At 39.1% G+C, this 27043-nt stretch overlaps 4 protein-coding genes across 11 annotated transcripts; 1 reads left to right on the top strand and 3 right to left on the bottom strand.

The window, feature by feature from the left end:
- Positions 1–1700: 1700 nt before the first annotated feature.
- Positions 1701–11086, bottom strand: Fur2 (furin-like protease 2). 6 transcript variants are annotated; one of them, XM_017156307.3, is made up of 17 exons: positions 10912–11076; positions 8374–9269; positions 7981–8085; positions 7838–7913; positions 7656–7765; positions 7258–7392; positions 7041–7200; positions 6683–6986; positions 5410–6630; positions 5160–5347; positions 4926–5082; positions 4593–4867; positions 3984–4269; positions 3716–3915; positions 3370–3657; positions 2694–2917; positions 1701–2355 (listed from the first exon to the last, which is right to left on the bottom strand). In XM_017156307.3, exons 2-17 carry the CDS (start codon positions 9136–9138, stop codon positions 1945–1947), a joined length of 4905 nt encoding a protein of 1634 aa, XP_017011796.3. In that variant the 5' UTR covers positions 9139–9269; positions 10912–11076; the 3' UTR covers positions 1701–1944. The 6 variants fall into 6 exon arrangements, with proteins under 6 accessions (XP_017011796.3, XP_017011802.3, XP_017011772.3 ...); XM_017156313.3 differs by having other exon boundaries at positions 7665–7765; XM_017156283.3 differs by having other exon boundaries at positions 7656–7913; positions 10945–11086.
- A 5246-nt stretch (positions 11087–16332) lies between these two features.
- nonA (no on or off transient A) lies at positions 16333–21384 on the bottom strand. Its single transcript, XM_017156222.3, has 5 exons — positions 20921–21384; positions 18996–20226; positions 18518–18835; positions 18400–18455; positions 16333–16882 (listed from the first exon to the last, which is right to left on the bottom strand). Exons 1-5 carry the CDS (start codon positions 21251–21253, stop codon positions 16775–16777), a joined length of 2046 nt encoding a protein of 681 aa, XP_017011711.2. The 5' UTR covers positions 21254–21384; the 3' UTR covers positions 16333–16774.
- A 270-nt stretch (positions 21385–21654) lies between these two features.
- On the bottom strand, positions 21655–23910 carry PIG-Q (phosphatidylinositol glycan anchor biosynthesis class Q). Of its 3 annotated transcripts, XM_017156234.2 has the most exons (8): positions 22977–23906; positions 22808–22916; positions 22605–22740; positions 22396–22540; positions 22261–22337; positions 22084–22199; positions 21912–22026; positions 21655–21858 (listed from the first exon to the last, which is right to left on the bottom strand). In XM_017156234.2, the coding sequence occupies exons 1-8, from the start codon at positions 23621–23623 to the stop codon at positions 21758–21760; spliced, it is 1446 nt and encodes a 481-aa protein (XP_017011723.1). In that variant the 5' UTR covers positions 23624–23906; the 3' UTR covers positions 21655–21757. The 3 variants fall into 3 exon arrangements, 1 of the variants encoding a protein (XP_017011723.1); XR_001770391.2 differs by lacking the exons at positions 21655–21858; positions 22261–22337; positions 22396–22540; positions 22605–22740 and having other exon boundaries at positions 22977–23910; XR_011419784.1 differs by lacking the exons at positions 21655–21858; positions 21912–22026; positions 22084–22199; positions 22605–22740 and having other exon boundaries at positions 22977–23910.
- A 564-nt stretch (positions 23911–24474) lies between these two features.
- Positions 24475–26855, top strand: U2af50 (U2 small nuclear riboprotein auxiliary factor 50). The gene is made up of 5 exons (XM_017156256.3): positions 24475–24633; positions 25216–25779; positions 25843–25931; positions 25998–26120; positions 26327–26855. The coding sequence occupies exons 1-5, from the start codon at positions 24621–24623 to the stop codon at positions 26786–26788; spliced, it is 1251 nt and encodes a 416-aa protein (XP_017011745.1). The 5' UTR covers positions 24475–24620; the 3' UTR covers positions 26789–26855.
- Positions 26856–27043: the final 188 nt, after the last annotated feature.

The following is a 27043-nucleotide window of genomic DNA, read 5'->3' as shown; positions in this document are numbered from 1 at the left end:
CCAATCGTTTGGCAATTCAATTACGAGCTCAGCAAGGTATGACACTCCGTTTTTGGATCATTATTTCCAATGTTTCGGCCAAAATACTGATATTTGAAGGTGAAATATTTGGAATTTTAGGCAAAACTAAACGTTTGTGGAGCTTTTTACCTAATTAAGGAGCATACCTGGTAAGGAGGTCGATACTCTGCATCTTGGAGTCCAGTCCATCCAATTTATGAATCTCCTAAAATCACTTCACAACCACCAACACCCACACCAACTTCCGGTCAACTGATTTATCGGCTACCATAGCACCTAGGTCATGAATTTTAAGCTAGAACTAGTTGGGAATTATAAGTTCCCACCGAGAGAATTTTTTTAGATTGACATTATCGATGACGTGGCCCATTGTAAATTTCATTAGTTTTGCAAGTAACAGTCGTAATTTGGACAAATTAAGGCCTGACAGTTTAACGGACTGACTGTTTTGAACAGCTAACAACCTAAGCTATCGATCCCCATCATTTTTGGGAAAAATAAATTTTTCACCAATTTTCGAATTTTTGATAAGGGGTTACATCATAATTTTTTGCAAAAAATTGACAAAATTTAAAAGTTTTAGGTTTGAATGCCAATCGTTTGGCAATTCAATTACGAGCTCAGCAAGGTATGACACTCCGTTTTTGGATCATTATTTCCATTGTTTCGGCCAAAATACTGATATTTAAGGGTGAAATATTTGGAATTTTAGGCAAAACTAAACGTTTTTGGAACTTTTTACCTAATTAAGGAGCATACCTTGTAAGGAGGTCGATACTCTGGATCTTGGAGTCCAGTCCATCCAATTTATGAATCTCCTAAAATCACTTCACAACCACCAACACCCACACCAACTTCCGGTCAACCGATTTATCGGCTACCATAGCACCTAGGTCATGAATTTTAAGCTAGAACTAGTTGGGAATTATAAGTTCCCACCGAGAGAATATTTTTAGATTGACATTATCGATGACGTGGCCCATTGTAAATTTCATTAATTTTGCAAGTAACAGTCGTAATTTGGACAAATTAAGGCCGACAGGTAAACGGACGACTGCTTTGAAAAGCAAACAACCTAAGCTATCGATCCCCATCATTTTTGGGAAAAATAAATTTTTCACCAATTTTCGAATTTTTGATAAGGGGTTACATCATAATTTTTTGCAAAAAATTGACAAAATTTAAAAAGTTTTAGGTTTGAATGCCAATCGTTTGGCAATTCAATTACGAGCTCAGCAAGGTATGACACTCCGTTCTTGGATCATTATTTCCAATGTTTCGGCCAAAATACTGATATTTTAGTTTTTCAGTTTCTAGTCGTAAATAAATACCTAATTAAGGGGCATACTTGGGTCATCATTCAAACGGTGTCAAACAGCTCGATATAAGGAACATATTGCTATCTCTCTCATTTATGTGTGCCCACAAATAGAAGGCCAATGGTAAATCCTAGCCACAATCACAAAATAATTCGTTCGGATCCCTAAAAAGTATGTGCATTTATTGACAATTTATTAAACTAAGAACCAAGAATCCTTTGACTATTGTTTTATCGAAAGCGATATTTGCTCTTGTTTGGATTGCCAATAAATCGATAAAAATCTTTTCTCTAAACCTGTTTTATTTTCCCTTTTCAAATAGAAAAGATGTGGCTGGAACAATAAAAGACGACACTGTCATTATTCAACTTGACATAACATTTTTCATAAAAATTTAATACAAACATTAAATTTACAAATATATATATAAAAACAATTCACAATCACATATAAATTTTTATCATTTTCAGATGTTAAATATTTCGATTTGCTATATTCCTCAAAGCAAGGTTACAATTTACTAGTCCAGAGCAAGAAAGCCAAGATCAAAGTTCTTGTTGGTACAATTTTATGTTCGCTGTTGCGTTGTCCATTGATCAATCAATCAGCTACGGATGTTTGTACGGCTCGTTGTTGACGAATACAGACTTCTGTCCGCTGTCGCATGAATATCATCATCACCGTTCTCATTGCACCTTCGAGGTTGGGACTCTGCTTTCTGCGCTCCTTTGCAGTGAAACTCGATCGCATCAATATCATTTGTACTCTCAATGTAAAATTCGTGTCCATGATCCGTGCCTTTGCCGTCGTAGACTATCCTGTTTATATCTGTGCCCACGTTACCGTCCAATTCATCCTCGGAATTATCACCATCTGTATCTTCGTCCTCGCCAATGTTAAAAATGAATCTTGCATCGCTGGTGGGCTTCGCGGACATGTTCTTTCGCCTGCCCGATGATGTGTTCGCTATTTTCCTATACCGCACTGAATTTCTGGATACATGGTTGCTATTACGCTGCAAGAAAGAAAATAAAAAGGTTTATTTCTTGTTTACTTTACCAGATTTAACCAGGGACCGTAAATAATCATTATTTGAGATTTTTATTTTAAAAGGCCTACTGAGTTTTTTACAAGTTTTAATCAACAATTTAACTGGTTTTTATACACCTTATAGACATGAACAAATAACAGTTAATTTGCTTTCCAGATTTGTTGAAATGCATATACTTTGTGGACAAGAGTAAAAACAACGTTATTTTTGACGTTTAAAACAAAATATCACAGTAGTCTTTTTAAAATAATAATCTCAAATAATTATTATTTACGGTCCCTGGATTTAACTGATTGCCTTACCTGTAAAACAGCAAAGATGATAGAGAATATCGTTATGATCAAGAGGCAGATGGCCACAGCAATAGCTGTGATGGCCGTTAAAGGTGAGTCTAGTCGCAGGACAAACTCTCTGCTATTGCCATCACTCTTAAAGGATCCGCGCTCAGGTTCACCGCTTTTGTAGGCACTTCCACTGCCGATAACCGTCCGCCGTTTGCCGCCCGTAGAGGTAGCCTTGCACTCGCCTGTGAATTATTTTAAGCATTATTTTAATAATAAATCGTATTATAGTTTATACCAAGCCGTTTTGGCTGAAGATTGATATTTCCGTTTATTTGGCGACTATTTTTATTAATTATTGGTTATTTTGGCTACAAATTCCTTATCCTGATATTCCTATAAAAATATCAGTCTTATGTGTAAAACAATGCATTGGCATTCAAGTCTACAAGTTTTAATTTTTTGCCATTTTTCCCAATATTAGTTGTACAAATAAAAAATAAGCCAAGCTTCAAAAATATAGTACCCTTTCTCTTAAAAAAATTCAGAGTCATAAACGATTCCATCTACCTGTTACATACTTTCTGACGAATACAATAAATCCGTTTACTCTACGAGTAAAGGGTATAAATAGTACTAGATATACTTGAATCATCGTTTTAAGCTACTTTAGTTGAGACACAAACATATCCCTTACCAGTTTCTCCATCGCAATTACAACATGGCGCTGAGGCGGTCTTTTCGGCAAGCGTCTGGTTCTGGCAGCACGGCACACACTGGCTGTTCAGCTGATCCAGGTGAAGTGGCGCAGCGCAGGCCTTGCAGGAGAACTGGCCGGGACCAAAGCAGGAGCGGCACGAGTCGTGACAGGTCTTGCAGGTGGCCGTTGTGGTGTCATAATACTGTGAGCTCAAGCACTCCATGCACAGGCCGCCGTCGAGCATCGAGTGCGGCGGGCACGAGGAGCACGCCAATGGACCAGCATCTGGATACAAACAATAAGTTACTATTTTACTAAAGGGCTATTTATTTGTTATCTTTACCATTGCACGTCTTGCAGTAATGATGACACTTCTGACATCCAAAGTCCGACTTGTAGAAGCCCTCGGGGCACTCGGGATGGCATTCACCGGCGGCCAGCTGCCATCCAGCCGGGCACTGGACGCACTGGTTCCGCCTCGGACCGCTGCAGGTGTGGCAGCTCAAGTAGCACTTGGCGCAGACGCCACGGTCACTGTAATAACTACCAACGGACACAAATTACTTTGAGTTGGTCGACAGGGCGCTTAAGGATTAGGATCAGTAGCTTACCCATCGGCACAGGTGGTACGGCACTCGCCGTTTTGCAGCTCCAGACCCTTCGAACAATTGCTGCAGTTCGTCCGCGAGACGCACTGGCTGCATGTGTGCAGACATGGTGAACAAACGGAGCCAGCTTCCATAAAGAAGCCCTCCCGGCAGCCGTTCACACAGCGACTCTGCTCCAGCAGTCGACTCGGGGCACAGGACATGCAGTTCGTCTCCGCCGGTCCGTTGCAGCTGCCGCAGGATGCGTGGCATGGGCTGCACTGCCCCTCAGTTCGGCTAAAGAACTCAGCTATAGGGCGAAGGTACAAAAGATCGAAATTAACTTATATTTAAAGTCTTAAAATATAAAGTATTTGTATGAAATTAGTTACGATTTTAAATATACTATACTTGTAACTAGACATCAGTTTATATGCAAATCAGTATTCTTAACTTTCGAATTCAAGATCAAATTATTTTCAAAATTGGTTTTTGTTGAAATCTTAAGCTAAATTTTCGCGAAAAATGTATATTTAATCAATGATTGCTAAAAATTGAATGTTTAAAATACGTTTTTCCGTATAGTCTGATTTCTACTTATAATACAGAGTAATGGTTAAATGGGTTCCTTACATTCACTGCAGACTTCGCTGCCGGCCACGATGCACTTGTCACTCTTGTTCAGCGTCCAGTTTTGAAGGCACTCGGAGCAGAATCCGTTGCTGGTGCAGGTCTTACATCCCTCCTGGCAGGGCATGCACTCCAGCCGTTTTTTGTCGGCATAAAATCCGTCCGGACAGCTAATAAGGCATTTGTTTTGCCAGGCATATCGACTCGAGCGGCACGTGATGCAGTTCTGGTCCGTGGGGCCATTGCAGGTGGCGCAAGTCGAGTGGCAGAATGCACATCTGTCGGAGGGAATTCGTTTTCAAAACAAAATCCTATACGAGCAGTTGATCTACTCACTTGTTATCCTCCGTTTCATACGTGTCCAAAGGACAGGCCGAGTAGCATTTGTTTTCATGCATGACCAAGTGGTGGTCACAGCTGGTGCAAAACTCGGGATGGTCCTGGCACGAGGCACAGTTGGGCTCGCAGGGAACACAGGTTCTATTCCTGCTATCTGAAATGGGGATTACATATAAATAAATTGTTAATATCTCAAAAGGTAGGCTTCCTTCCAGGTTCATTGGTTATTACTTTCAAAATATCCATCCGGGCAAAATTGCAGGCAGACGGCGAGATCAATGACGTGCAGGTGGGCCGGGGCACAGGTAAGACAGCTGTCGGGTCCGGCGCCGGCGCACGTTTCGCATGTGTCGTGGCAGGGCCAGCAGATTCCCACCTGGTTGGGGAAGGAACGCGGAGGGCAGCGACTTACGCAAGTACTGTGAATAACAAAAAGACAGTTTAGCCATCTCAGTTTGCAAGGACTCAATCGCTCCCTTACTTGTCCAGGCGATAGTGACTGCAGGCCACGCACTGGGTGGGTCCACGGCCATAGCAACCCGAGGAGTCGCACTCGGCATCGCAAGAGTGCAGTATCTTCTTGTCCCCATCCCTCTCATCCGGTGCTGCCATCAGTTGGGCAGCGGAGGCGGTAAAACCGCCAACGGATTCAGCGGACGCCACTACGGAAGTGGTCACATTCTGACCGTCGAGAGTGGCTGTTGCTGGCTCCGGATTGGAGCCGGCGCTGCTAAAAATGTTCTGATAATTTAGGTAGCTGGCAAAACTGTCCGTATTGAAGTTTCCACCCTCGTTAGCGGGCTGGCCAATATTCGAGGCCGACGGGATGAGAAAGGGATTGGAGCCGATGGGGCTGCGCAGCTGGGGACTGGTGTTAAGCAGCTCCGACTTGAGCCGCATCGGCTGGTGGGAGGTGCCATAGAAGATGAGCTGCCACTTGGAGAGGATGCCCGGTTGATTGACGCGCCGCCGACCCCCGTTGATGACCTGCAGGGTCCAGCGGCCCTCGGCCTTCTCGCCCCAAAAGTGAACGCTCAGGAAGGGCCAGTCGTCGAAGTTGGATTTGACAATGTCACGCGGCCGTTCGAACAGCAGGGTGCTGGTGGTGCCCATCGGCGAGGTGAGCAGGATGCGCAGGTTGCCCCGCGGGAAGAAGCGCAGCGTTATGCGACACTGCACATGCTCTAGGTAGCGCACCTCGTTGATGGTGCCGGCACACCCATTTACGTCCATGTGCGTGGACAGCGTATAGCCATAAGTGCCATCTATCTTGCGGTCCTCATTGTTTTCCCGCGACTTGCAGATGTGCTGCGGCGGCACCGATGACCATTGCTCCGCCAGCGACACCATGGCACCGGCATCCATCAGTCCGTAGCCGAACTTGTGGCTGTACTTTCGCTTCACACCGTTCAGCGTCCATCCGCCCTCCTTCTCCAGTGGCGCCGGCCTTGAAGTGTAAACGACCAAGTACTGCATGTCCCGCCAAGTCAGTTCCGGATTGGCCTCCAGCGCCAGGGCGCAAATCCCCGCTGCCAGTGGCGCGGATGCCGATGTGCCCGTGTGCTCCACGGTGCATATGTGGTCTGGCCTCAGGCGGCCGTCCATGTCAACGGTGGCCACGCTCTTGTCATGCCCCGGCGTCCCGGAGCTGTAGGTGGTGGCCAGCGTGGATGAGCACTCCTCCAGATACCAGGGCTTAAAGCTGTAAAAAGATAAAATCAATAACCAAAATCTCTTAAAAGCTGTCTCCTTACCCTGCTTGAGTTGCACTCGATATGGATAGGGTAAATATCGAATTGGTGTAGCCATCGCAGTTGCAGGAGTCCGTATAGCGCCCGCCATTGCCCGAGGCCCATACGAAAATCGATCCCTTTCCCTGTCGCCCGCTCGTCACGCCATAGATGAAAGCCCGGCGAGCCAACGGACCGGGACCATCGACAGTGGAGCCGTCATCTTCGGGCCCCCAGGAGGCGCTGTATATATCAATGTGTGCGGGATTAAGGCTCAATGCCTGAGCCTCCACCACATCATTCACCTTTCCGTCCAACATACGGACTCCTGAATACAAGCGGTTTAATAGATAATACTTAGTATCACACCAGGATCATTTACCACCAATGCTGGCATTGTAGGCCACACCCACGCCGCAGTAATTGTTGAAGGCCACCGCGGCGACTTCTCCGGCACATCTGGTCCCGTGTTTGTTGTCTCCATTGTCCTGGGGCGTGGGATCCGAATCGTTGCCATTTATGTCGAATGAGGCATCCGGATCCTACGTTATATTCGTTATTAGTAAATCATATCCAGTATTGGTGACTTTAACACTTACATAATTCTGGGCCAAATCCGGGTGGTTTGTTTGAATGCCGTCGTCCAAAATGGACACAACCACGCCCTTGCCCGTGTAACCCTTCTGCCACGCTGGACCCACGTTCATGTCCAAGCCATCCTTTGCACCGCCATTCTATAGTTCAAGTTCGAAAGGAGTTTTTAAAAACATTTATAAATATGACATATAATGGCCGCACAGACAAGGGCAATCACAATGCAAAAATTTCAAAATAAGGCTAGTTTGATTTTAAAAGTAGTTTTCTTTTAAATATTTTGTATCGACATTTTGTATTGTTAGTAGAAATGTTTCAATGTAAATTCAAAAGAAACAATTTTATGGACTATAAATTATATGGATTCATGAAGCATGCATTTAAGTGAGAGATGATTACATACTTTACTCACCAGATACCACTGTTCCTTAAACAACGGATCCGGAAAGATAAAATGCGAGCTAACGTCCCGGTACTCCATTCGCGGTGAGTGCGATGCTAACGAAATTGACTCTGGGGAGAATGAAAGATGCGGATTCTGATCGACAACGTAGCCGCCGGATTGGCGTAAAAGATTATACGGACTGTAGGTAGGTAAGTCCTGATAGGGTCCGTCCCGCTTCCGGCGCACCTTTTCGTGCTGCTGCTGCATCCATTTCACCTGAAATAGGGGGAATGGTTACTGGAACTGTTAAAGGTTGCGATTGGGATTGAGATTGGGTTATTACCTCGTTCTCTGATCTAAGGGCTCCCTGATGCTTGCGGCTGGAGCGCAGTGAACGCTTCGACACATGATGATGCTGGAACAGGTAGTAGTTGTCCAGAGATCCAATCTAAAAGTCGAGAGTCAAGACATTAACTGGATGGTTTCTAAATTCTTGCAGTGTTAAATATTACAAATAGTATTCTTCCACTGTGCTTAATAAATCCCAAGAATTTAATCGAAAATAACAAAGGTTTATCAAGCGCCAAGAGGCAAAATTTATAAAGTGTAGCTATAAATAAATAAATAAAAAACAAAAAAAAAACTATTTAGTAATTGTAATTTCATAAGCAGTTGTTTATGTAAAAATTACAAAGTTCTAACGCTTAAACTGTTAACTGGAGGAACATCCTTTTACCTGTCCCTTGTTGATAAATCCATGTTTGGTGGCTATGACATCTGCCACATGCTTGCCAGCTGGAATATTAACAGCGAACTCGTTCGTGTATATCGCCTCTTCAGGAATACTAAAGGCGCCAAACATATCGACCCCGTCGAAGTCGAGGCTATTCGACATTTGCTGTTTATAAACCTCCTCAACTCTCGCACTGGCATCATTTGTGTGAGTATTTTCATAGTTATTATCGTATTTGCCACCACTAATGGCCTGTGCTTGACCCGCTCTTTCACCTCCCAGGCCGGCGGAATCGACCTTGGAGGAGCTGTAGCTGTGGGCATCATCATCATCATTATGAAATGATGGGCTTGTTGTTGTTGTTCTACTACTGTTGCTGAGTATTCCGGCATAATTCTGAGTCTCACCCTCACTACTCCGTAGAGCACAACTAGTATTTGGGCTTAGGATTACTAAAAATAATACAAAATATATACAGCTCTGTGCCATTCGGTTAAATGTACATAAATAGATTCTATTGAGTTTTGCCGTTGCTTTTGCCGTCGTTGCAGGGTCATGAACGTCGATTTGAAGTATCTTTCGCCGTCCAATCTTTCGGTACGCTGGTTCTCCGATGGATTTTATTAGGCCTCCTCCACCACAGCAGGATAAGCCTGGTCCCGGGCCCATCTTGTTGCCCTCCAAGTCCGAGGACCATTGATCTGTGCTGTTCTGTGGCGTAAATCCAACTAGCCCGATGGTTCCTCGGCTGGAACCTTGATTTGACATATTTAACTAATATTTAGCTACTAGTATTAAGGTAGTTTAATTCTCCCGAAGAGTCCTTTTGCGACGTGTCCCTTTCCTGTTGTCGTACTCATGAATCTTTTTTTTTGATCTGCTGTCTGACGATCTGGTATCTGCAAGAAGAAGAAAAAATAGTACTTTAGTCGCATTGTTATGGGATGTGATGTGTAACCTTGGGCCGGTTAAACGTGGGGTTTAAAACCAAGATGCCAAAATGAATCATGAATCATATTCCACAGATACTTGTGTGTAAAACCGGTGGTTGTGCGCTAACTTATACTTATTAATGAGGTGCCTATTTGCGATGTTCCATTGTTCGTGGGGTGGTGACACAACAATAATCTTCTGTGGGGAATCACAGGTAAGTGTTAACAATGAGTAATCTTGGCTGGCCATCTGATATTTGATACACAATCTGCATATCGTTAGTTTCCATCGTTACATTCGCCAATATTCGAATACAGCTGGAAGATCCATTTCCAACTGGTCTGCCATTTGTACATATAAATGTGTATTATGTGTAAAGTGCAATTCTAATTTATTAAAAATAAAAATACATTTATAATTTGGAAAATTATATTACGTAAATTAAAGATAAAAATGTCAAATAAAACATTTCTTTTATAATAAACTTGCACAATTCAGTTACTAAGGATTAATAAGAGTGGAACAAGATTTGGACTTAATTAAGTACATACATCCATACATATGTACATATGTATGATAAAAAGGAAAGTTCCTCTTCCCCCAAAACCTTTTGGTTAATTATACACATGTACTTTGTACATCCTCAATAAACACCAATTTCCTCAAGAGTTTAACTTTAAATCTCCAATACAAAAAAAAAGATTTTTTTAATTAAATATTCCTTGTGCGTTTTCAAGTAGAAAATAATGTACATATGCATGCACATTACATATGTAAGTATTATGTCCACACTTCTTTTAAATTTCATTTTCATGTCGGCATATGCACATACATACATAGGCTATGCAGCTATGTGCAGTCACATCTAGACGTACATACACGCAACATAAGAAGGCTGGAAAATATTGGTTTCTTGGTTAGGGTTTCATATCAACAGTATCATATGTACATGCTTACATCGATTCCGGTTTCTGTTTTACTGTGCCATTCGTTTAAAAACATATAAGGCATGTCTGTATGTAACTCACTTTTGCCGAATATGAAAGTCGGTGTGTCTAAGCATTAAACATACATACATATGCAAGTTCAGCTCGTACATTTGCCCTCTCTTTCACTCTCTCTCTCTGTATTCCCCAGCATGTTTATAAAATCACATCTCCATTTAATCACACTAATTTCGCACAAAAACAACAACAATATAAGCCACTTTTTTTGTACGGGTATATAACAAACATATGTATGTATGAATTTGATGCGCTGATAATGTACAAATTGATGCATGTACATATGTCTACGGATGCGTGTGGCTTTATACACATTCGCAACTTTATGCGTAACAGTTGCCATTTCGATTGTACATACATACATACGAAGTCACGTAATGCATAAATGCATTTGTATGCTCTTTTTCTTTTACATACACATGTACATACACTGGGCATCAGAAAATGGTAATCACGGTTCGGATTGGCAAGTGTTTAAAGTCGCAACATCTATTTGGAGTCACATTTTGAAATAAATCACAGACACAATTAGGCTTTAAACTGCTATCGAAACGACTGAAAACTGAAACTGAGACTTGGGAATCGGAAGAGAACGCGTGCTTACCATGCGTACATATAGGAACTAGCCGAAACGTACATATAGGACTAAATCCGACCGAAAACCGACCGAACCGAACGAACAAACGACGCAACCTCGACTGCGCGCTCCAGCTTAAACTGAACTTTATTTTGAAGTTAATACAGCCAACGTTGGTTGTTTTCTGTTTCTTTCTCGCTGGATTTGTGCTAACCGCATACACAAACACACGGCAAACGACACTTACGTACATATGTACATACAGAGAGACAGTCGTGCAATCAAACATTCGTACATTTCGGTTCGTAGTTCGGATGTATGTATGTATACTTTATGCATTGAAAGCACAGCTTTTGGAGCTTTCAAAACAAAATGCAAAACATAACAACGCAACTTGTGCTGTAACAAAAATATTAAGTATTACGTACGCACGCATACAGACGTGCAATTGGTGCCCCATCCCCATACCATAAGCCATGATGATAAATACACATTTAAGACGTGTTTCGATAGGAAACTGAAACTTTCGTGCAAGCCAGGTTCATACAAACATACACACCAACCGTTGGAAGCTTGTCTATATATATATGTATGTACGTACGTTCGTACATATACATATACGTGCGAAGACGCTCTCTAAGCGCTGACATTCAAACGAGAGATAACATTTAGCGGCGGCAAGGTTTTCGTTGTTATTGGTTAGCCGAGATTCGAGATTTGAGATTAGCGTTTCCATTTTCCGCTTTTATTTGACCTGAAAAAAAATAATCCGGTCGCAGAAAAACAAACCCCCAATCCAATACATGCATGTTTGGCTGTGTCTATGTATGTGAACCAGAGATTTTGGCAAATCCCAAGCACTAATTTATTACATACATACATTTGTATATACAGATGTGAAGGCAAGCGCGGCTTTTAAAAATCTGCTTTTCCATTAAACAATAATTCGCGGTTAGGACAGGTTATGGTTGTTTCCAATGGGAAGTAATACACAAACTTTAACTGGGCACAAACTGAAGTACACTGAGCTAAAATTTGTAGGCTAAAAACTAAACCTTGGTTGTACTATGACAAATAGTTAGCCTTTAGTATACACAATTCTTGCTTTAATATTAATATACGTAGATAGTTTAAAAAGCTGTATATTTTAGTTACTAGTACTTAGTGCTTAACAAAAAGTTATAATTTCTAAATCGGCTTTTCAATTCAGCGTGTGTATGACAGTTCTTTACCTTTATCTTTCGGAAAGATCGTCCATTTCGGTAATATTGCTTTCCAAAATTATGATTGAACCACAGAGAAGAGAAAAAACAATCAATTTTATTTAGTTTTATATGAAATTTTTTAATAAAGTTCGGTTCGGCATTTGACTGTGTGCGGTTTTTTGAGTAGCCGGAAATGTTAACAGTTTTTGTATTAAACAATTCAGTTGAAATCTGTTCCAATATGAAAGCCATTGTATCCGAATGCAAATTTCGAGGGGTAGCTTCAGTACCAAAACCAAGTAAGGGATCGTCCACGTGTTTGATCTTCTGCAAACATAAAACGGATTAGTCAAATATTCTTGAAATGTTTATTTTAAAAATGCAGCTTATTAAATGGAAAGCTGCAAAAAACAGAAGAAGGACAGCAAACCCACGCTGATCGGCCGAAAAAAACCAAGCAACGTTGATCGAACAATATAAATTTTAGGAAACACTTTATAGCTTTAAAGTGTTGGATACATTTAAGCATAGATTACCTGATATATGTTAGCGCTTTGCTGCCAGTCGACTTGTGTTGACTTGATTTGCGAGCAAAGACGCCATAATTGCGATCTTGAGAATACCATCTTCGGCCTAAGCTGAAGAGTTTCATCAAAAAAGCAGCTTAATCGCTGGCTCGACCCCAAAAATCCAAATGCAACTTTGGCCAAAATCTCATCCAGAATACAATAGATTTCACAGATCATTTCTGATCACTTTAGCCCATTTCCATTGTCGATTTTTTGTGTAGACCCACCATGTGTCAAACGTAGACGAATTTAAAGCGTTTCCATTTAAAATCAAGTTACACATAATCCTACCAAAAATCATCTATTTTAATCTTGAACGTTTAATGTTTAATCGCATTCGTTCATAATTTAAAAAACATTGGGTCATAGGTTAAACCAACGTGTTTATTTTTGTGAAAAGAATTACTGGACCTTAATTAGAAAGTAGTTTATCTGATTGAAATGATAACCCGAAAAGTGATCATTATCTTTTTCAACTTTAAAGGATAAGTTTAATACTTTTTTTTTCCAGTTTAAGGAAAGGATATTTTAAAATATCAGTTAACTATGAATACAGTTTATAACATAATTTTGAAATCGTTTATAGTTTTGTGTTAAACCACCATACAATTTAAAATCGTTCATGGTTAAACACAACGACAAATTACAAACTTAACCAGATTCCCATATCAACAAAATTCAAAAGTATATCCCAAATCGTATATAACGACTATATATATACACCATTTTTAATAACATAAAAAAAAAAAGAAGTAATATAATTTGTCCAGATATATTTTCTATGGATAGTCCCATCAAATGGTAAAGACAAATGTTAAAAGTCAATCAGACATTAAATATTTTTGACTTATTGTATTTTTTGGATTATTAAACTTATGAATCAAGTTCGATAGATGGGGATTATCACCCCTGACAGAGGAGACCCGTACCATAATTAAAATAAGTTCCGTGCTTAAAAGTGAACATTGCGATTTAATCTAGACTCTTACCGATTATATTCCCCCTGAAACATTGAAATGTTCTTCACATTCTCGCACTAATTTTGTAAATATATATATTCCCATTTCCTCGGATTCAAAATAAAACACCCATATGCACCTAAAAAATAACTACAAGCAGATTCTTTGACCTAATAATATTACTGTTCAACCAACTATTGTAATTTTTTTTAAAAAAAATCGCATATAAATTCTTTTAAAATAAGAAAATGTGGTCTGAAAGTCTCTTATGGTCGTATTACGATAAAGACTGCCGTTTAAAATTTGAAAAGAACCAGTTAAAATATTGTACCCCTTTACTAAAAAACAGCATGTATAAAATTTAATATGAATATGAAAATGTAAATGCAAAATGTTTGCTGTAACCAAAATAAATATAATTTTTTCCAAATGTCTAAAAGCAGCATTCTACATTCTTATAAAAGCTCTCCGTATTTGATAAAGTATGCAGTAAAATTCCTTCTCCCATTAATTGTAAGACCTACTATTGCAAGTTTGTGTTATTCGTATCACACGAAATAGAGCAATGTTCCATCTAAAATGATTCCAACGTTATGGTACATGCTATAAGATGCAAGTCATCACATTCTTTAAATAAACCTGTAAAAAACTTTAATATGAAAATAATTAAATTATTTTAGCTGTAGGGGAGTAGATTTATAAATTTTCACAAGGGCAGGCATTACCTTTTCCCATTCGCCATGGTATTGAAATAATCATCCTTCTCGGAGTGCATTTTCTATGTGAAAACGCAAGTCGATGTTTTCCCACATTGATCATGTTAGACGCATCAATCATTCCCCAAAAACCAATGGGCAAATTAGCCATCAATACCATAATATATATCAGCTTCGAATGTATTGTACACCCAATAGTTATTTCCATTGTGCTTAATAGTTGATTTTCAAAACTAAGTAAGTGATATCTATATTTCGAATTCAATAATTCACTTTACAATACGAAAACAAATATTTAAAAACAAACAAAACAAATTACACGTACGAAATAGGCTAATTCCCACTATGTACATATTTTCTCCAGTCTGAACAAGTCTACATCACATAAAGGCTACAGTATTTTAAGATTACAGTTTTACAATCTTAAAATATATTTTCCAGGAGCACAAGTCCTAATAAATGATTTCATTTTAAGGGTAACCATGTTGAGAATATTGAGCCCAAATTTGAAGTAAATTGTACCAAAACTAATTAAGATGAAGCATTTTAAACAAACGATCCCATGCATAAGTGTCCCACGTTAAAGATATTTTCTTACGTACGTCGTTTTAGCGCCAAATCAAATGAACCGAATAAATCTCGAATTCAAAAATGCTCCCATTGATGCGTCGCAATTTCTGACAAAAAAAACTCTCTGCAAGGTTATACAAATATTATTATATTGAGCTCACTTCAATCCCAAAACCAAACATTTTAAATTTATATCATATCGTAATGTAAAAGCAAAATGTTTCCATTGGAATTTTAATGGGGTTCTTACAAAAATCCCTCCGACCAAAGACGGTTGGAACTTGAACTAATGCACGTAATAATTTAAAAAAAATTTGGTAGGAAGAATTTTTTGTGCCACCCACCGGTTTCAGTTATGTTTTCTTACCAAGTTTGAAGCGACGGTCATTACTTTGCTGGATTAGTTATATGCATTGAATAGCTATAGTTCATTTTATTAAAATAAATTTGTTGTGCCAGCATGAAAAAATCATCAAAATATTAAAAATAAATTTTTTCTAAATGCTTTTGTATTTATTTTGTGGGTTTCTTTATATTTATTTTGCATCAACAATATACAATTTAAAGGAATGGGACACAAAATAATTTATATTTGGCCACAGCAATAGTGTTAGGTAGTTAATGTTAATAAAATTAGTTTTGTTGACATTTGTCCCGTCCACATAAAAGTGTATATTCGACTTTGATACATGGACTTTCTAAAAAAGAAGTTGTGTCCATTAAAGCTTTGGGAATATTCCAAACCCAATTGAATATGAAACCACAAGACCACTCTGTACGACGATGACACAACAATTTCTTTAGACAATATTCAGGTGGAACTTTTATTGATGTTTTCGTCCATTCCATTCGAAGTTCGCCCGAAGATATTTTTGTGTCACCCCCCCCATAGTAACTTTCTCGACCATGTGCGGCTACTTTTCAAAGTTGTTTAATCTTCCCACTATAGTCACGATACCATTTTAAAAAAGTAAAGAAAAAAATATAAACAAAATTAAAAAAAATAAAAATAAAATATTAATTATGTTATAGGAAAGTTAAAAAGGGAAATAATCAAAGTATACCATAATTCAATGCATTTTAATAAGGAGAACAAATCTTCCAGTTTATTATTATAAGTTTTCACTTGAAATAGTATAAAAAAGTGCCCTAAATAATAGTTTTATTTTGAACTATCTATCAATAGATAAAAGTGTGTACAATCGCAATGTATAATTTAGAGTGATTTCGACTGGATTTTAATCTCTGACTAATAATTATAAATCATAAGTAAAAAAGACTATTCGGAAAGCAAGTAAGTGCCATTTGTTCACATCAAATAAGACTGTCTATTGAAAGGTCCAGACCAGATGGAGCGCCATGTGCTCATCCGGAATACTCACCGTTTTCGACGTGATTATGAAATTAAGAAAAGCTTTTCATCTTCAAATTCAGTTAATCGATTAGTAATATATCAGTATATATTTAATTTCAATGATAGATAAAAAAAGAATCATTTTACTGGAGAATGTAGTCACCACATACATACATAATTTAAACTTATCGTTATGATTAAATAGATGTACGTAATGATTTTTTGTTTTTTTTTTTTGTTTGCGCAATACTGCACTTTTAAGCAATCATTTTGGGATTGTGTATTTTTTAAGGTTCATCCTTTGCGTGTTATGGTTTTATAGTTGCCTCTTATTAGGAGCGATTGATAATATTTGACTAAATTTAAAATCAAATCATATTTGGGTGCTTTCGATTAGACGATCCTTTTATGTTCGATTATTTTGTTTACTCTCGAAGGAGCAAAGTCAAAATGTGAAACGTAATCAATAAGTGAGAGAGTACGTTATATTTCATCCTCATATGTTTGGCTCCAGTGTCTAAAAACGTCGACGTCCCCATGGGACATTATTTCCTCCGCCATTATTTCCGCGTTGATTTCCGCCTTGGTTCATATTGTTAACCCCAAATTCAAAAGCGAAGGAGTCCTATTCAAGCAATGAAATACAATTGTTCAATTGAGTGTTGCATTAGCCTTGTGGAACCCAATTTAAGAAGGGGAAAATGTTATCAAAAATATGAGCCCACATCTACGTAAATATTAAATATCTGTATCGTGGCCCATCACACCCAAGGTTAAATATATTACCGAATATGCCCAAAACGAATTAATCGATTCCCACCATTTATTTGGAATGTAAAAATAAATAACGGATTTGACTTTGTTTGCAAGCACGATAAGCACAACAAATTAACATTGTAACTTTTAATTCACAACGCAAAAATAAAATACATACTCAAAAATAGACTTCAACAAAGTACTATATGCATCCCAGTTTTTATAAAAAAAAAAGTATATATATGTTTAGATATATACAAAATGGCTGATGAAAGCCGCTACCAAAAAATATTAATAACTTTTTTCTATTTAAGTAATCTGCATTTTTTATTTGGTGATTGAAAATGTATAGCTGGTATAGAGAATAAAGACCCACGTCTGCCCACAGTCCTTCGAGCGATGGGCCGTAATAAAGATAAAGTTGCTAAGGACCTTACCATCGGCTATATCATATGGCTAATAATCATAAGGTCGAAACAGAAAGTTAGTTAAACGCAAAGAATATAAATTGTTTCCCCAGAAAACACAGCAAACTTGCCAACCATATAAACAAACAAAATTTTTGAATATATATATATAGTTTTCCCAATCCCACAGATCTTGAAGAGCGACATAATTGCATTCACAATGCATTGTCTAAAGTCACTTATTTGTAGAAAGTTTTTCTGCACAGAATTCTGTTCAACTCTGTCTGGTTATAACAAGATGGTCACATAGCAAAATCAATTGTGGGAGCATTGTTACCAAAAGTTTCACACACAGGCTCCACAATGCACTATTGGCCCAGGTATTTTTTTTATTATGTATTGCGATACATATAAAGTACCGATCCACTACCCGTGCTGAATAGGTACAACTAGTTATTGTTTAACATAAATAAAAAACGAATTAATTCCATAGACTAAAAAAAGTTATTTGAGTTTCTTAATGTAGCAATGTTCATCAGCCATCCTGTGTATATATGAAGAGAGTAGAACGGCAGGCCCCCAAACGTATTAAAATATATTTTCACTTTTCAGTTGAAATTATTTGGTAATGCAATTCCGGCTTTATAATTTGATTTACAAAGTGTATGCAAATAAAATGGTTCATTCATGGCTTCAATTCAGCGGCGTTTAAAGAAATAATCTTATATACACATTGAAACTAACGTTCTCCCATGTTCAATTATTTCAATCTCTTCATCCCCGAAAAATCCTAGTGCCTTGTAAGTGTATTTTTGTTTGAAAGAGACCCGAAGAATGGTCACGAAAGAATTCTCTTATTTGTTGTGAATGAATTATATGTATTGGGTTGTACTTTTATGAAAGTGATAGACAGTAGCTCTACCACTACTCTGATGGTTATTAAATATTGGGTGGGGCTGCAGTTAGGACTTGAACATACCTGTGTATTGGGACCAGAATTGTTTCCAATCATAGTCGAATTGCTGTTGTTATTGCCTATTGTAAATAGATAAGGGATAAGTGGGGATCAAACGAAGCATGGCACTTGATTTCCTCACCTCTGAAAACTTCAAATGGCGAGTTGCTGTTTCCCCCGAAGTTGTCGAAACTGGAGTTGTTGTTGCCGCCGCCTCCACCGTTGCCAAATCCTTCCTGCTGATCAAGCAACGAATTTAGTTGCTGCGCCTGCATAAACAATGTGTTCTCCTGCTGCCTGCGGAGAAGGTCTTCCTCCTGACGATTCATGTGGCTCTGCATTTCGCCCTGATGGCGTCGCATTGTCTCCTCCTCCCGCTTTCGCATCTCTTCGGCCTGTTTCTCTCGCATTTCCCATTCCAATTTTTTACGCTCGTTGTCCACTTCGCGCTTTCTTAACTCTGGAAAGGATGAAAGAGCAGGGATTAGACAAGTGGGAATTGATTTGCGACCGTTACTTATAGGCTCAGAACTCCACTAGCCACATTTGCTTAAGCTCCAAAAAGGTTTGAATGGCTTAGCTCACCGAAAATCCGATTTAATCGGGCGGGACACACTCACCTTGACGCAAAAGTTCAGTTTCCTGCTCATAGCGAGCGTACTCCATCTGAGCCTCCAATTTGTCCTCCTCCATTTTTAGCTCACGTTTGAGGGCATCCTGCTTGGTTTTGAATAGATTGTGCAGCTGCTTCCACCGCGATCCGTACTCGTGCTCAAAGGAGTTGAGATCGGCGAAGCGTGGACCAATGCTGCGCTCGTGATTGAAGTCGGGCATCTTCTTATTGAACGCCTTCTCCGGCAGTCCATCGTTGTCGTCGTTCACCTCCATCGGATCCACAAGACACGGACGGAGGGACGCGGTCAGGAAAAAACATTTCTCATTGCATAATCGCAGGCAGGCGCTGGCGGACGACTTCTTGGCAAACTCCACAATACCTTCGCCTGTATGCTTGCCACGATCGTCGACGGTAATGCTGGCCCTCTCGATGGGACCAAAAATTTCGAAGGACTTGTACAGCAATTCGTTAGACACGAACGGCGTGAGATTGCTCACGCGCAAAATGGTCGCATTGGGGGCAAAACGAACTCGCAACTGGCGTCCCTTTCGCATCGATCCGTCTAGGGCGCGCTTGGCCTTCTCGGCATTTGGATGGTAGTCGACCTTTAGGAATGTAAAGTTCTTGTCAAGGTTCGAGAAGATCTCGCTGATCTCTCCGTACGGCTTGAACATCTCGCGCAGCTCATCGTCGGTAATGTCGCCGGTTAGGTTGCCCACATAGAGACGATTACGGCCAGAGAATTTCGTTTCGGTCGGTACTTCAACCGGCTCTAGTTCAATGGTGGGGCCAGCAATGCTCCGCAATCGCTGGCCGATGAAAAAGTCCTCTCCACCACGCGGACCCCCGGCTCCGCCGCCGCTGCCGCCCATGTTGGAGCTGTTCATGCCCCCAGGACCGCCAGGTCGTTGACCCCGGTTCCTGTTGTCCCGCTGCTGGTTCAGGGGTCCTCCGCCACCGCTAGCACTTTGGTTGTTACCAACGTTGCGTCCTCTAAAGCCTGGCCCATTTCCTTGGCCTCCATGATTTCCTTGATTTCCTAGGCCTCCTTGTTGTCCTTGTCCTTGACCTTGCACCTGATTTTGGTTTTGGTTTTGGTTTTGCCCTTGTCTTTGATTTTGGCCCTTGCTAGCATTCGGATTCGGTTGACTTTGACTTGCAGCTGCTGTTGCCGGTTCACTTGTCTTAGCAGCTACGTTAACGACGACCGCCTTTGGTGTTTCGTTATTGGGCTTCTATATTTGGATTATATAGTTGGATCAGTTCAAAGATATCAACACGAGGGTCACATCCGCATTGATAAGACAATGACAGAATTAAAATTAACGACTTATTTAGAGAGCGAGATATTAAACACATCCCTTATAAGACACGCTGGTTTAAATAATACCGTAGTTAGGTTTAATGGCTGGATATTAATTTAGGCTTAAACATTTTAATCAAGTTGTTTTTGTTACAAAAATATACTACAGACTTTCATACATTTTTTCTGAACATCATTTCGCGAAAGCTCGCTTTGGATTTATCATTATGCATTTCTTCCAAACAACAAAAAGCGATATTAATATTATAATATATTAAATCAACGGAAAAGTTTTCGATTTTAAAATATTTGAACGTCAAATTACAAATGTACATGTACAATGTACATTGTACATATGTATATGTATTTACTGCATTTTGGATAAAACTGTTCATTTTGTATGTACCCGACATGTAAGCACAAACATACATACGTACATAAATAAATTTGCAACAGTAAACATACATACGTGTGTATTTATGTATACGTCGAGTGCGTGTAAAAGCAGTCTCGTTTCATTATTTAGGTGTGTATGCATACCATATACAGAATAATAGAAAGGCAATTATCCGCCCGATAATCTAATCAAATTATTCAGATATCGAAAATAGATATGGATAACTTACATTCACGTTATTGGCGGCTGGAAAGGTCCGGTTATGATTTCCTCCTCGATTCTGATTCTGATTGTTGCGATTGCGGTTCGCAGCAAAACCACCCTTGTTTCCAAAGTTCTTATTTTGATTGGGGGCACCGCCGCCCGTTACAGCACCATTTTGGTTTTGGGCGTTTGGATTGGGACCTCCAAATCGGGGCTTCTTCTCCGCCGGACTCCCATCGGCGGAATCGCTTTGCTTCTGGGCGTTATGCTTGCCGACGTTTTTGTTGGGCTGGTTTCCCCGCTGCTGCTGACGCTGTGGCAACGGCGCGGTGTTATCCAGTTTAGCAGCACTTTCCATTTTCCAATTGATTTATTATTCACAAATATTTCACTCAGAATTACTTTGTAATGAAAAAATGATCAGTGTTGCCAGATGAAAATTCAGCCTTCCCTAAAAAATTTTACTTTGTAAAGAAAAAAATCAGTGTTGGGCAGAAATTGGGATTAAATTAGGGGTGGAGAAACAAGTTTGCGTCACCGTGACGATTTTGGTCTGCGTGGAATGGAACAAATGTAATGATGCGGAACACGTATTTAAACAAGAATTTCAAAATTAGATTAACTTGACAATTAAAATGTTGTTATATTACATTTAGCCCAATCTCAGAAAGAATAACATTTAGACACTAAGAATAATTCAGAGAAATATCGCTTTTATTAATCAATGAAAAATTGTCTTTTTAGTAAGACCCGAATTGATTTATATCATCAAATCGAATTTTATTATTTGAAGTCATAAATACAATTTAAACAAATATTAAATAAAATAAAATATCACACTTTTTCCTACTATTTGGCTCTTTTATAAGGCTGTAATTTTATACACAGTCACGTCGATTTTCTGGTGTTTATGCATTAGGAAATCCGTTTCGTGAGGTAAAACATCCTTGATTTGAAGACAATCTGAAAAAAAAATCATTAAAAATCGCGTACTATTTGCTTACTTATAAAATTACCTATGTCATTACATCCTTTTAAAAGCCGTTTCACACACCCTTCAATCGGAAGATTCAAAAGCTTTCTTCGGAAAAACTCAAACATGCTAAGAGTTGCAAAAGTAAGCGCCTTTAACTTTAAACATTGGTATATTAGTTTCAAAGCTACATTTTTAGTAATGTTCCAACTTACAGCAGCAAAAACTATATAGTAGACAAGGGTAGTGGGAAACAAAAACAGAATGGCCGAGAAAAATATCGTTGCAAGATATAATTGACGATTCATGTAATTATGAGACTCTGTGCGACCTGAAAGTAAAAGTAACAACATTTTAAAAACTGAACTTATCACATTAATGCAAAAAAGTACCTTTTAAAATATTGTACCGGTTCCCTCGGACCACTTGCCATAGTACAGAAAGACCCTTTCTCTCTACATTGTAGAGCCTATTAAAATAATTTGGATTTCAAATTTTCCAGTATGTGTCACTGATTTCAAACTTACACTTTGGTATAAATATAAAAGCAATGCGAATGTAACCCAATTATGGATATTAAGTCCACTAGGAGGGCTATCTGGAATGTAAGACCCAAGCACCCAAATACTCCAATGGCCAAGAAAACCTGACGGACTAAAGGTTCGATGAAATCTATACAAGTAAAGAAAATTATCAATGGTAAAAAATACACTTGGGAGTTAGAATTAAAATTTACCCAAAAATGTCGACCATAATTCAATATGATATTTAAAGCAGTCGAGAAAGAAATTATTTAAATGTATATTTAGCTTGAGGCCAATTGGACTGCCTTCCAGTACCTTCAATAGGCTGTATAACTCATCAATAACGTACTAATGTTCAAGTAAACACAATATACTATAAATTATTTTATATATTTAAATATATAAAAATACTTACGTGGGATATTTGAATGAGAAAATCTCCCGGCTGTGTCGCTAGGGAGAAAAGTATGAGCATCAATATCATTCCCAATATTCTATCAAGTGCAATATTAGCAGGGCGAGATCTGTCAAGGTAAATGAAGTAGTATTGATAAGGTGAATATTATTATTTTGAAATAAATTACCGCCCATCACAGGTTGTCTGCCACTCCTTGAAATGTTTGTAGATGCTTGTATGAACCATTATGCTATTGACAAACACATTTTCAACAACATATTTAAACACCGTTATGGGAAAGTCGGCGATGAGAGTTAACATATATAGAACACTATTTTTGGTACTGTTCTTTGGATTCCTTAGAGCCTCTTCTGTGGGTTGTGTTAATCTGGATAGCTCGAGAAAGTCGCAGTCACTGCTATCATTATCATTATGTTCTATGGGTCGGTTATTCACAGATTCCCCGCCGACAAACAGATTTCTTAGCATTGGTTTTTCATAGAGAATTAGCTTAATGTGCTTGAGATATTCTGGGGTAATACCGGTGTAGACCAGTGTTATATTTGCTTGGCTGCTGTTGTATGTGAAACACAGTCGCATATTGAATTTCAGATATTGGATTTGATCTGCATTGAAGTCCACGTTCAGGATGGAGCCCAAGAAACGCATATCGCTCGATGCATGATCTATGGCTTTATCACGAAACTCCAGGACCGAAGCTTCCAGAACGTAATATGCTACGACATTATCTTCATTTATTTGCACTTGGCCGTACAAATTCGTGGGCTTCTTAAGGTAATAATAGTTGAACGGCAAATATATCTTAATGCTCATAATAAGTCGTTTAAATCACAAAAACACCGGTTTTCTATTATGTATACAAAACAATTGCAGCATGCCTGAGAAGGTTGTGCACCCGCCGTGTGACGTCACAGTTTTCTTTTTTGGGATGATAGGCAAAATTGAATATTTGAATTTTTGATTATTTACTTGTGGTTTACAAATTTATGCTCATTATTATTTTTCATTGAAGGGTAGTGAAATATTCCTAAACAAAATGTAACTAAGGGAGTTAACTTTTGCCACCTCAAAAAGACATGTCATGTCGATTACGATATGTTTGAAATGCAACCGCTCGATAAACAGAGGCCACTCTGCTCCCGTTCCATCCCGCTGTTCTTCGTTTTTCACGTGTTCTGTTTTATATCGTTTCACAAATTTCTGTTTTAGGGATGTCGAAATATTTAAAAATATCGTATCGATGACATTTTTCATTAAAACAAAAAATCAAAATGATATTTGATGTATCAGAAATAAAATATCTTTATATCTGATATTTTTGTTTTATTATTATTTATTTTTAATTTTAAGCTGCATAAGGCGGGGCACCCGACTATAGCGTTCTATCTTGTTTTTACTGCGTTTTCTTGGATTTTGAATGCTATGCTATGCATTTTCACTAGCCGAAAAATAAATTTTAGCGGCGCTCATTTTTCACATAAGTATTTTTTTTTGTCCCGATGAAAAGTGAAACCACTTAAAATTATCAAAATAATGTGCAAAAAAAATCGATGATACCTGAAAATTATTCAAAAAAATATTGTTAAATAAATATCATTAAATATTTTTCGTAAAAAATACCGATATATTTTCCACATCCCTAGTACTAAGCATTCCATCCCACTGTTCTTCGCTTTTCACGTGTTCTGTTTTATATCGTTTCACAAATTTCTGTATTAATATACGCAATAGGGGATACACTTTTCATCGGCATTTATTTAGTAAAAATTGTTTTCATTTAAAGAGTAGATATTTTGTTTTGAGTACGACAATGGGATATGATGGTGAGTTTCGGAGGAGTGCGAGTAGATGGTATAGTGAATTCGATGCCCAAGTGTGCATAAATAGGTGTATGTGTATACATACATATGTACATATGCAGAACTGTATAATATTTGGTAAAGAAACGGAAAACGAGCCGATGGATATGGATAAATGATAATGCAAGCGATTCTGATAGGCGTTAATATTTTTGTATTTACCCGAAAGTTGTGTTCAATCGAGGGGTGGGTAAAAACACTTTTCGTTGTTGACCGGTTGTTTTTTACTACCTCATGCATACACACACACATGCATATGTCTAACAAAAGTTGGCATAGTTTGGTCTTGTTTTCATTAAATTCGGCACATTTGGTAACATATTTGAGGGTCTTAAATACGTTTTTGGTTATTTGCAATGGGGTTTACCATTTAATAAGCTGGCACAAAATGCTTTAATATGTACATATGTCGACATGCATATGTGCATGCATAGGAGCGTGCATCAGTCTATATGCAGCAGTTGCGACTTTCCAATTCGCTGATCACCTATTTGCATTTGCATTTCGATTTTAGAATACACCATACGATATCATTTATCTTTACAGATCGTGAACGTGATCGCGAGAGACGCCGCCACCGATCCCGATCCCGTGACCGCCATCGCGATCGCTCCAGGGATCGCCGCCATCACCGCAATTCGCGGCGCAAGCCGTCGCTCTATTGGGATGTGCCCCCGCCGGGCTTTGAGCACATCACCCCAATGCAGTACAAAGCCATGCAGGCATCGGGACAAATCCCAGCCAGCGTTGTCCCGGATACGCCGCAAACGGCGGTGCCCGTGGTCGGATCGACAATCACCCGGCAGGCGCGTCGCTTGTATGTCGGCAACATTCCGTTCGGCGTCACCGAGGAGGAAATGATGGAGTTCTTCAACCAACAGATGCATTTAGTTGGCCTCGCCCAGGCGGCCGGCAGTCCCGTCTTGGCCTGCCAAATCAATTTGGACAAAAACTTTGCTTTCCTCGAATTCCGGTCAATTGACGAAACCACCCAGGCAATGGCATTCGATGGCATCAATTTGAAGGGGCAGAGCTTAAAGATTAGGCGTCCGCATGATTACCAACCGATGCCGGGCATTACAGACACGCCGGCCATTAAGCCCGCCGTTGGTAGGTTCACCTATATTCTATATCCTAGATCCAAAGTTTAATGCAATTCATTTAACTCAACAGTTTCTAGTGGAGTTATTTCGACAGTGGTTCCGGACTCGCCTCACAAAATCTTTATTGGAGGTCTGCCAAACTATTTAAATGACGATCAGGTTGGTTAATAGGCACATAAGGTTCAAATATAGATTATTGTTATTAACACAAACACTTTATTGCAGGTTAAGGAACTGCTTTTGTCGTTTGGCAAGCTTCGAGCGTTTAACCTTGTTAAGGACGCTGCCACTGGATTGAGCAAGGGTTATGCCTTCTGTGAATATGTGGATCTAAGCATCACCGATCAGGTAAGAAATACTACGATTAGCTTTAAAATAGGGCTAAATAAAAAATGCAATTGAAATCTGGAAAATCTTTAAAAAGGACAGAAAAGTAATTACCAAAAATATCTGGTTACTCTCTTCATAATTGTATTTCAATTGTCCAGACTTGAATAATTTGATTTATATCTTGATAATAATTCCTTTCTCTCAATTGCTTGTTTAATTCAAAGTCAATTGCTGGCTTGAATGGAATGCAGCTGGGTGACAAGAAACTAATTGTCCAACGAGCCAGTGTGGGTGCCAAGAATGCCCAGAACGCTGCCAACACCACTCAGTCCGTAATGCTGCAAGTGCCAGGCCTGTCAAATGTGGTGACCTCCGGGCCGCCCACCGAGGTGCTCTGCTTGCTCAACATGGTCACACCGGATGAACTTCGGGACGAGGAGGAGTATGAGGATATTTTGGAGGACATCAAGGAGGAGTGCACGAAATACGGAGTCGTTCGAAGCGTGGAAATTCCCCGTCCCATCGAGGGCGTAGAAGTTCCGGGATGCGGCAAGGTTTTTGTCGAATTTAACTCGGTTCTCGACTGTCAGAAGGCCCAGCAGGCGCTTACTGGAAGAAAATTCAGCGATCGCGTTGTCGTTACATCATATTTCGATCCTGACAAATACCATAGACGCGAATTCTAAATACAAGTAAATCATATTTCTCACATTCACCGATTGTCCAATAAATATCACACAATAAAAGTAACAATTTACGATTTGACTACGAAAATAACATAAAATAGAAAGAGATAGGCGGCTATACACATGTTAGCCGGCTTTGAAATAAACCCGTATAAATAAGTGCTCGTAACTGTACAAAAAATATAGGGGTAGTGAAAATCATTAACATTTTAGACTGCGCTGGGCCAAATTCTTAAAATTTAACGCTTTTTAAAA

Source organism: Drosophila takahashii, chromosome X (genome assembly GCF_030179915.1).
Source record: "Drosophila takahashii strain IR98-3 E-12201 chromosome X, DtakHiC1v2, whole genome shotgun sequence".
In the NCBI taxonomy this organism is placed as follows: domain Eukaryota; kingdom Metazoa; phylum Arthropoda; class Insecta; order Diptera; family Drosophilidae; genus Drosophila; species Drosophila takahashii.
This window is presented reverse-complemented; position numbering and strand designations above follow the sequence as displayed.